This window comes from Macrotis lagotis, chromosome 2, assembly GCF_037893015.1.
Source record: "Macrotis lagotis isolate mMagLag1 chromosome 2, bilby.v1.9.chrom.fasta, whole genome shotgun sequence".
NCBI lineage: Eukaryota > Metazoa > Chordata > Mammalia > Peramelemorphia > Peramelidae > Macrotis > Macrotis lagotis.
The window spans coordinates 336,619,222-336,629,559 of NC_133659.1; the positions used below are offsets into that span (position 1 = coordinate 336,619,222).

Sequence of the window (10,338 nt, forward strand, 5' to 3'; positions counted from 1 at the left end):
CTGCCAGGTCCGGGCATTCTGAATGTGGGCATATCTATGTACCCTCCAGAATTGGGAACTCTGAGGGGTAACTTATGACCCCAAAGAGAAGCAGAGGAGAATTGGAAGTGAAGACAGATTCCCTCAGGACTCAGGGAGAGAAAGCCCTGAATGTTGAGAGGTTAATCCCGATCCCAAGGCCTCTGTTGCTTTAACCGAAGGTAACGAACTACATTTTCTGCATATGCCCTCCTTTGTCTTAAATTACAGTTTCCCCATGGAACCAATGTAAACACTCACAGGATGCCTTCTGTGAGGGGGGAGAAGCAAGAATAAGGGGGAATTGTAAAACTCAAAATCAATAAAATCTTTCATTAAAAAAAAAAGAAAAATAAATTATCAATTTGAAAAAAATAAATATTTTTGGCACAAAAAAATACAGTTTCCCCAAATTTCAGCTTTAAGAAAAAGAACCTTTCAAAATGGGGAGGCTTTGTGCCCCCAGCCTCAAAAGAAACATCCAAGGAATATTAGCCATAGGAGAAGCTATACTAGAAAACCCAGGAGAAAACACTGGTCAGGCCTGGGGCCATGACCAGGCCACACTGGAGAAGACTGATCAGACCATGGGAAAGAAGGACTGTCAGAATACATGGCAAGCCACATGGCACAGGACCCAGGCACGATCATATTAGAGAGCAAAGCTCAGACTCCTAAGAGAATAGGACTTGGGCCCCATGACTGTGTCCTGATCAAAGGGAGTGGATAAGAGACTACAGGCCTCGGGAGAGAACAAGGAGCAAAGACCAAAATACTGATCCAATTCTGTGAAGGAATGCAGACCAAGTGGAGAGACAGAAGGCCAAAAGAAAGGGTACTAGCCCCTGGGCCACAAGGGAGAATGGTGAGTGACCCACAGAACAGTCCTCATCCACGGCAGCAGCAGCAGGATGATCAGCCCACTGAGAGAATGCAAATCACCCCAAGACCACACATGTGAGACAGAGGGTTGAACAGAATGTGTGATAGAGTGAAGACTTCCCACACTCCATCCCGACCTCTCAGGGAAAAATCAAAGCCCAGGGTCCTAAGGATTCACAGGTTCACACCTCCTTTCCAATACTGAGAAGGAGTGAGGAAATCAGATAACAGACTGCCCCCCCACCTCCCAAGTGACCGCCCATAAGGAGGCTGAACTGATTTCCTCTTTAAGAGGCAGAATGACCTCAGGGACTTGGGAACCTTCCTCATACCCAGATAGCAAGAATTCTCAAGGGGCATCTCCTGGGTGTTGTCTTGGTCTCAACCTCACCCATGAATTTAGCACTTTGGAGTCTCAGCATTGTCTAGTCACCAGTTTATCTTGACAGCCCAGAGTGGAACCCTGGGGCTCCTGACCCCAACAGCACACTACCACCACCACCCCACCCCCAAGGCCTCATTCTCACAACTGGACCTAATGAAGACCACAGTCCAGATGAGAAGAAGAAAACCATCAAGTGTTGTGATGGAGAGGAACCCCAAAGGTCTACCCCACCTCTCCTTTGACTGCAAGGAGGAAACTGAGGGTCCAGTGTTCTCTGACTTGCCAAGGATCCCCTGGACAAGGTCCTTACCACAATCTCACACTGACTCCTGCCCCAGAGCCAGGATGGGACACCCACAGGCTCTCAGCAGGGTGACGAGTCTCTGTCCACAATGAACACTAACACTCGTTACTCTACTCCCCATCAGAGCAAGGCCCTCTGAACTATTCAAAACTGTTGGTTAAAATACATTATTTTACTTTTAAAAAATAATATTTCAAAGTGTCCCTGATTGAGGGTTCCCTAGGACTGACCTGCCCCCAGGGGCTGCCTACCACCAGTGCTGACCCTTTCAATGGCTACAACCTTAAGGTTAATGGAACTCAACCTTAACCCTAACTCCAAGTCCAACCTGACCTGAGCCCAAAATCCAACAATGATTCAAAGCCTAACCCTCACCCTAAAACCAAGGCTTTGGGGGCCTCTCCTGTATTGAGTCTAACTAACCTTAAGCCAAATATAGACACCCAGGGCTTGGGCATGGAAACAGAAAATATGCTGTATTCTTAAGCCATATCAGAACTTCAGAAAAGTCTTGAAGACATGATGTTTGTCCTTCATTTTCAAAAAAGACCATGCCATCAGGGAGGTAATGTCATGACAAGCATGTGAATTGGATGTAGGGGCGGGGCTGTGCTAAGCCGACAGCCTCACTTTCTCCTCCAGTGCCTTCTGGGTCCAGCAGCCAGATATGAATCAGAATGACTGGAGATGGCCCTGGATGTGAGGCAATCAAGGTTAAGTGATTTGCCCAAGGTCATGCAGCTGGTAAGAGTTGAGTATTTGAGGCCAGACTTGAATTCCAGTCCTCCTGATTCCAAGGACAGAGCACTATCTACTGTGCCACCTAGCTGCCTTTGAAGGCATAACAGTCCTCAAATGCAATGTTCTCCAAGAAAAAGCTGCCAATATCCATGTCCTGAATCAGATTAGTAATCCTGGGCCCTGAGAAGGTCCCAAAGACATTTATAAATGCTGGTCCTTCAAAGGCTAAGCTAACCTCAACCTTAACGACACTGCAACACCAACCCAGGAGAGATCCAACCAAGCTCTGGCCAGCCCAAAGGTTTAAAATCATCCCGGCACGGATAACAAAAACAAGTCCATTTCTAGCACACTTCCTGCTCACCAATATCTTCCTTATACAGCCCTGAGGGAAATGACAAGCCTTTTTATCCCGTGTTAGAGATAAGAAACTAAATCATGGGAAAGTGAAATGACTTACCCATGGTCACAAAGCATAGATGACAAGTGTCATAGCTAAGATGGAGTCACCAACTCCAGGAGCCCTTCAGCCACCCTTGGTTGCCCCTTTGCAGAGGCCTCCTCTCTACACTGCCTAATCCTCCTACACCCAGGAAACTGTGACTCCTCACTCACCTCCCCCTCCCCAGAATCACTGACTGGGTAGTGTAGGACCCGACTGAACATGGACTCTGAAGCCAGGCCAAGAAAAGAGTGAAGAATTCTAGCCAGAGGAGAGGATTATGGCCAGTGAATATCTCCAATCCCTTTAGATCCTCAATGGCCTTCTCTTGCCTCCATTTTCCTTCACTGATGTCCGCTTTCCCCACTCTGAACCCATTCACTTTCCCAGACCCCCTAAACCTCTCGTTAACAATCTAATGACCAGCAAGGACCCCTCCAATTCCAACAGCTCTAATTAGTCTTTATTGATCCCACTGACAAATGACCCCTACCATACCCAAGTGAACTCCAATGCCTAGTCATCCTAATGCAAGGGGAGCGGAGGAAGGAGGAAAGAACTCACCAACATCAGAATCCTTATGAGTTTTGATGACCTCAGCAAGTTCAAAGTTCCCAGCGATGATGGCCACCTTGGAACCAAAAGAAGGGGAAGTGAGTCATCCTGTTTCTCTCAGCTACTCCCCCTACCCACTTCAGTTCCCTGAGCCTCATCCTAAACGTGCTCTTTCCTAAAACCCCCCAAGCACCCACAGCTCCTGCTATGCCCATACCTGAAAAGCTGTTTGACTGTTGTAATTGCGAACATCCTTATTGGCTCCTCGGAAGAGGAGAACCCGGGCACAGCTCTCCTGGTTGGGGGATGGGGGAAGAGAAGACAGGGTCAGGCTCAAATAGAAGCAATTTGGGTCACAAGAAGTAAAGACAGGGGGCAGCTAGGTGGCGAAGTGAATGGAGCACTGGCCCCGAAGTCAGAAGGACATGAGTTCAAATTTGACCTCAGATACTTAATAATTAGCTAGCTGTGTGACCTTGGGCAAGTCACTTAACCTCATTGCCTTGCAAAAACAAAACAAAAACAAAAATAGTAAAGACAAAACTGGTGTACAAGGTACACACACACACACACACACACACACACACACACACACACACAGGTCATGTGCAGATAGTACCCACAGAATGGTCAGAGTTTAATGCAAAATATTCATATGTATTATCCCATTTACTCCTCCCAGCACCCCAGGGAGATAGGTACTATGATGACCTCTGTTTTACAGATGACGAACCTGAGGAAGGCAGAGGTAAAGTGACTCACCCAAGATCCCACAGATTGCCCCAGCTCTGAGGCAAGTTTGCCTGACTCTAAATCTAGGAGTCTAGGACTCTGTGTCCATTTTCATGCATATAGACTACATCCATTTGTCAAATACACATGGGTCCCATTTGGTTGTTCAGGACACACACACACACACACATACACAGGTCTCACACCTACATATACAAAGAGGTCACCCAGGTATCACACACACAGGTGTCTCACACACATCTTACACATACACACAAGTCTCTCACATACATACACACACATAAATCACACACAGGTTTCTCACACACAGATCATACACACAGCACTCTCTCTCTCTCTCTCTCTCACACACACACACACACACATCACACACTGGTCCCACCTGGTTGTACAGAGCACAGATATGCAGGGCCGTGTTTCCTGATGCATTCTGGGATCTCATGTCAGCCCCATAGAACAGCAAGTGCTCTAGGTGTTGGACATGCCCAAAGCGACAGGCCTAAAGAGTAGCAGAACAGAGAAGATGAAGGAGGATCTGCATTGCTCTCCATGCCCCCCACTTCCTCCACAGAGGCCCTATCACTTTTCCCATTGCCACTTCCCCCAGCAGCTCACCTGATGGATCTCTTGCCATCCGTTCTCATCAGATGTCCCAATTTGTGCATGATCATGGAGCAGGAGCTCACAGCAGAGGGGGTCCCCACCCCCCAAGGCGCTATGGTATAGGGGGGTCAGGCCACGGCTGTCTTTGTAGTCAGGGGATGCTCCAAGATCCAGTAGAGTCTATGGAGAGATGGGGGGAATCACAGCCCAGGGCTAGGGTCACCAAAGCCTTGGGCTCCCCCTCTCTCCCTCCCCGCCTCCTTCCTAGTCCTTTCACACACTGACCGTCAAAGCACTGGGGTTCCGGCAGCGTGTGGCAATGTGCAAGGCCGTCAGCCCTTCCCTCGTGCGGAAGTCCAGATGGGCCCCACCATTCCTCAGGACCTTCAGTAAATCAGTAGCATTGTCCATCTGGGCAGCCAGGGTCAGGGGGCACTCTGGGAATCATAGTGCATCACAGAACACAATGAGAACTGGTCCTCACCTAAGGCCTCAGCCGAGGTAAGAGTTAGGCTGCTTCCCTCACCCTGCCTTGGCTGCTCACCTCCTGTGTCAGGATCATGGAAGTTGGGGTCCAGCCCCTTGTCCAGAAGCCGGGCCAACTTGTCTGTGCTGTGAAGCTGGACATACTCCATGAATTTCTTGAGGTTCGCCTAGGATACCAAATTACATCAGACCCAGCCTGTTGGCCGAACCCCACAGTGACCTCCACAGCCCCCCAGAGTCTGGTATCCAAAGCCCTGGCCTGTGGAGCCCCCCCCCAGCGATGGAACTGTGAAATAGAGCCCTACTGAGCTCATCTCTGACCCAGTGGGCATACTTTGAGGCTAACCTAGAGGAAAAGACATGAGGAAAGGACTGAGGAAGGTCATATTCTTGGGTTCTTTTGGCAAATCTTGAACCCCTTATCTGGGTTAGGGGAAGGAATGCCTGCCTAGAGTCAGGGGATTGGCTAGAATAAACTCTGGAAGGGCCCTTTCCCATCCCTCCACTCTAGTCTTCTCAGGATCCTCCCAGGGCCTTGCCAACCTCACCTTGGTGTGTAACTTTGCAAACTGCTTATCATCCAGCAGGCTCTGGGTGTAAACTCTGCGTTTGTAGCGGAACTGCCCAGGGAGGGGGAAGAAGGGGGGGCAGTGTTTCAGCCCAGTCACTGACCTCCCCAGGTCCATCTCCACCCATCAGGCTTCAGGGATCACAGGGAACTGGAAATGGCTAGGTTCCCCAACAGGGCCCTCACTGGGCCCCCCGGGCACCCCTCCCTGAGAGCCAATGTCCTCCATGTATACATCCCCTTTGGTTGAGCAGGTCACCCCCTCTACACACACACACACTAGATGCACAGAGCTCTGTCCCTCTCTCTCTCTCTCACACACATACACACACACACCACCCCTCTCTAGTGCTAACACACACACTTGCAGAGCCCACAGTATGAACACATCTCTCTTTGCATGCACACACACACACACAGGACCTACACATATCTCTGTACACACACACACACACACACACACACACACACACACACCACTTCATAGATCTCTCTTTGCACACACACATTCCCACAACCCCCATAGGATCTATCTACACTTCTCTGAACACTCACACAGATTCACCCCACCCCACTGTACCTACAAACAAGCCTCTTTGCACACACACACGCACACTGACACACTCCCCAACACTTCATGCACCTTTGTGAACACTCACATGACACACTCACACACACAGAGTCACATCCCCCCACAGGGCCTGCAATAGTCCTCTTTGCACAAACACACTCTCACACTCCCCCCACAGAAGCTAACAAGCCTCTTTGCACGCACGCACGCACACACTCACCCCCAGACATCCCCCACCCCCACCCCAGGCTGGCCTCTCGCAGCCGGCACTCTCTCGGGCCTGGGTTCCCCTCTCTCCTCCCCGGCCCCGCCCCCGAGCCCCACCTCCAGGTAGGGCAGGGGCGTGTCCATGTTGGGGGGGTAGTCCCGCAGCAGGCGCTCCTCGTCCAGGAACTTGCCGGCCCGGCCCTGGGAGGGGGGCTGGAAGAGGCCGTAGTTGAGCACATCCTGCAGACTGTGGTTGAGGGCACAGAGCACCCGCTGCTTGGCCACCCACACGGGCGCATCGGGGTTCAGCCGCAGACACTTCTGGGGACGGGAGGGAAGGGGGAGCTCAGATGAGGCCACCCCTGGGGGGCCCAGAGCGCCCATCCTGGTGACGCCCTCTGCTGGACACCGTGGAGCTGGGCCGGGGGAGGGCTCGGGGGGGCGGGGTTTAGGACCGCTCCGCCCGGGCGCGGAGGGGGGGGCAGATCCAGAATGGGGGCAGGGCGAGGAATCCCGGCCTCAGAAAGGGATGGGGGGGGGGTTCCCAGGGCAAAAAAGGAAGCCAGTAGCAGAGGGCTCCAGGTGGAGGTTTCCAGGACAGGGATCCCAGGGGAGGGGGAGGTGGCAAGGGCTCCAGAGGGGTGCCCAGGTTGCGGTGGACCCCAGGACCGAGAGGGACTCTGTTCAGGGCTTTGGGGGATCGTTGAGAAGGCAAAGGAAGAGTCGGGGTGCTCTAAGGGCTGGAAATAAGGGGCAGTGGGCTCAGGCTCTGCGGGCATGCTGGGGGGGTTGGGGAGGAAGAGCGCCAGGGTTGCCAGGGCTCGTGGAGCCAGCGGGGGAGATAAGGTGGTGCTTCCAGGGACCAGAGGCTGAGGGAGGGATCCAGGCCTGGGGGGAGGTCAAGGGGCCGAGGAGGGGGCGGAGGGAAACGGGGTGCCGTGGTTGCAGAGCGTCCCGGGGCTGAGAGGAGGTCCAGGGACTGGGGGGTGGAGATCCTGCGGCTGGGAAGAGGGAGGGGAGAGGGGGGGGGGCTGGAGCAGGGGAGGGGGGGGGTCCCCGGGGGCAGCCTCGCTCACCGTCTGCTGCAGGTCCGGGATGCCGATGCGGACCACCACGGCGTTAGCCCCCGGACCGTCCATCCCGGGGCCGGGGCCGGAGCCGGGGCCGGGGCCCGGGCCGGGGCTGGCCGCTCCCGGGGCCCGGAGCGAGTCGTGCGGGGACTCCCCGCTCCGCCCCGCCCCCCCAGGCCCCCCCGCCGCCGCCGCCGCCGCCGCCGCTGCCGCCGGGGCCGCGCTGCGAGGGAGGGGGGAGGGGGCCGGGCCGGGGCCCGGGGAGGGGGAGGGGCAAGGCGAGGGGGGAGGGGGAGGCAGGGCCGGGGCCGGAGGCCGGGCCGGGCAGCCCCAGGGGCTCGGCGGGGGAGGGGGGAGGGAGAGGGGGCGGCGGGGGCGGCGTTGGCCGTGGGGCTCAGCGGCATGGGCTCGGGCTCGGGCTCCGGCTCCGGCTCCGGCTCCGGCTCCGGCTCCGGCGCCTTCGTTCCCGGGGGGGCGGGGGCGGTGAGCTGGGGCCCGGGGGGAGGGGGGACTGGAACCCGGGGGTCCCAAGGGGAGGGGAAGGCGATCTGGCGGGACCAGGGCCCTCAGAGAACGCCGCTGGGTACAAGGGGTGGGGGCATCGGTTGGAACCCAAGTGGGGGGCTCGGAGGAGATGAAGGAGATCGGAGGGTGGGGGGGTTCCACAGAGGAACTCGGGGGGCCTAGAGGGGCCTGGGAGCCCTGAGGGGGCTGAGCTCCCGCAGCTGGGAGGGGAGAAGGGGAGGGGGGCTTGGGCTCTGAGGCTCTGGGGGTCAGATCCGAGATGGGGCGGGGGGCTCTTCGCCTCCGTTGCCCTGGAGTACCTAGGGGCCTGCGGAGGGTCGGGGCAGGCTTGGGGGTCGTGGGGCCGCCGGGCAGAGGTACCTGTGAAGATACAGGGGAAAGGGGGAGGCGATAGGAGGGGAAGAAGAGAAGGAAGCAGGAGTTAATTGGGGAGGGGGCGGCAGGCTCCCCCTCCCTCATTCTTCTTGTGGAAGGCCCGGGGAGGGGAGAAATCGCGGCCCCTCCCCGCCTGCTCGGGGCCTCTGGATCCCCAAGGCCAGGCAAGGGTTAAGGGGGGGGGACCGATTTCCATCCAAAAAGGGCGAAGTTTTCCCAGAGGTTTAACTCCTTAGGTGCCTTTCTACCTCCCCCCCCCCCCCGTAAGGAAGCCTAGTTCAGGGAGTTTATTCTTTGCCCCCCCACCCCCTTCCCTCTCTACCCCCCCCATCCAGGACTGACACCTGCCCCCCCATCACCATAGTAACGACTGGGTGGGGGCGTTGCTGCGTGGGGAGGGGGGAGCGGAGAGGAGGGGGCGCTCGGAGCCTCCTGCCACCCGGGAGTGATTTTTAGTTTTACACGTTGTCATAGCAACGCGGGGGGGCCGAGTGGGCGGAAGGGGGGGTGGGAGACCAGGAGCGAAGACTAGAAACTCTCTCAGACGCCCCACCCTCGCCCCCGCCCTAGAGAACAGCCCCTGATCCACCCCAGAACGGCCCAGAACCTCGAGAGGAAACCTCCTAGGACCCAGCCGAGTGGTCCTGGATCACTCACTCGCCATAAAGAGCCCCTCCCCATTGCTTCCTTCCTCTCCCCACCCCGCAATCCTGGCTGCCCCAAATCAAAGAGACCACAACCCTCCCCCGTATCACCGGAGGCCTCCTCAGCACCCCCGCCCAGGGAGGGACACCTGCTTCCCCAAGAATAGTCTCTAGCTACCCCCTCTCCCTCAGCCCTCGGCCCCTCCTGAAGAAATCCCTCACCACCCACTGATCCCCGCGAGAGAACAGTCACTGAACCGTTGGTCCCTAAGATCAAGCTCGTTGCCTAGCAGGCTGAACAGTCCCTCATTCGCCTCCCCCCCCCCAAAAAAAAAACCATCCATCAGCCCCTGACCGCCTCACACCCAGAAACTAGCCACTGCTCCTTACCCAGAGATAAAACCCTCCTCCCAGAGAATCATCCTCTGAGACCTCCACGTGGAGTAAAGCTCTGGACCCCCGCCCCTCACCCCAGAATAGACTCTGACCCTCCAGAGAATAACCCATAACACCTTTGGAAGAGATCAGCCCCAGACTTCCCAGGAGGACTGCCTCTGCCCTTCCCATCAGCCCCCATCCCCACCCCCAAAGAAATAAGTTGACCCTCCAGCCTTCCCAGGCCTTTCCAGGGAGATTGGCCTTTAGTTAATAAGCAAAATAGCCCTACCTGACCCTTTCTCCAGAGACCAACTCCGCAGCACCCAGAGATCAGACCCTCCCCATTCCCATCAGCCCCTAAACTCCAGAGGGAAAAGGATGTCTTCCTCCCCAAGAGAAATCGCTCTGATCCCCACCACCCACAGGGACCACAGCCAAAGGCCAAAGGCCTTTGACTATTGTCTTCTGACCTTCTAGATAGCTCCTGATGCTTCTGAAAGGAGAGTACCCCTGAAACCATCCCCACAGAGATCAGTCTCTCATTTCCCAAAGAAAACAGCCTCCCCCCAAACTATCCACCACGACCCAGAAAGATCAGGTCTTTATGTCCACAGTCACTGCCCTCTCTCCAGCCCATTCCCACTACCCCCAGACACTCCCACCCCCTACATACATGCCTCTGGACAGTCTGGGCCCCCACTGACCCCTCTGTTGTCTGCCTCCTGCCTCCTCAAAAGTCAGGATAGCTGAAGGGAGCTGAGTCTGTCCCTCAAGCTGACCAAGAGCCTGGAATCTTTCCTCCCCAGGAGCAGGAAGACTCCCCCCACCCAC

At 55.8% G+C, this 10,338-nt stretch overlaps 1 protein-coding gene across 1 annotated transcript in view; it reads right to left on the reverse strand.

Moving 5' to 3' along the window:
* The window catches only part of SHANK3 (SH3 and multiple ankyrin repeat domains 3), a 64,055-nt gene extending 56,294 nt beyond the window's left edge, over window positions 1-7,761 (reverse strand). The window contains exons 1-9 of the mRNA XM_074227146.1: window positions 7,592-7,761; window positions 6,633-6,836; window positions 5,718-5,789; window positions 5,228-5,336; window positions 4,969-5,120; window positions 4,696-4,863; window positions 4,463-4,579; window positions 3,545-3,622; window positions 3,337-3,403 (exon numbers count right to left, since the gene is read on the reverse strand). Of these exons, the coding sequence (XP_074083247.1) occupies window positions 3,337-3,403; window positions 3,545-3,622; window positions 4,463-4,579; window positions 4,696-4,863; window positions 4,969-5,120; window positions 5,228-5,336; window positions 5,718-5,789; window positions 6,633-6,836; window positions 7,592-7,654 (1,030 nt within the window). The 5' untranslated portion in view covers window positions 7,655-7,761. The remainder of the gene's footprint in view (window positions 1-3,336; window positions 3,404-3,544; window positions 3,623-4,462; window positions 4,580-4,695; window positions 4,864-4,968; window positions 5,121-5,227; window positions 5,337-5,717; window positions 5,790-6,632; window positions 6,837-7,591) is intronic.
* Window positions 7,762-10,338: the final 2,577 nt, after the last annotated feature.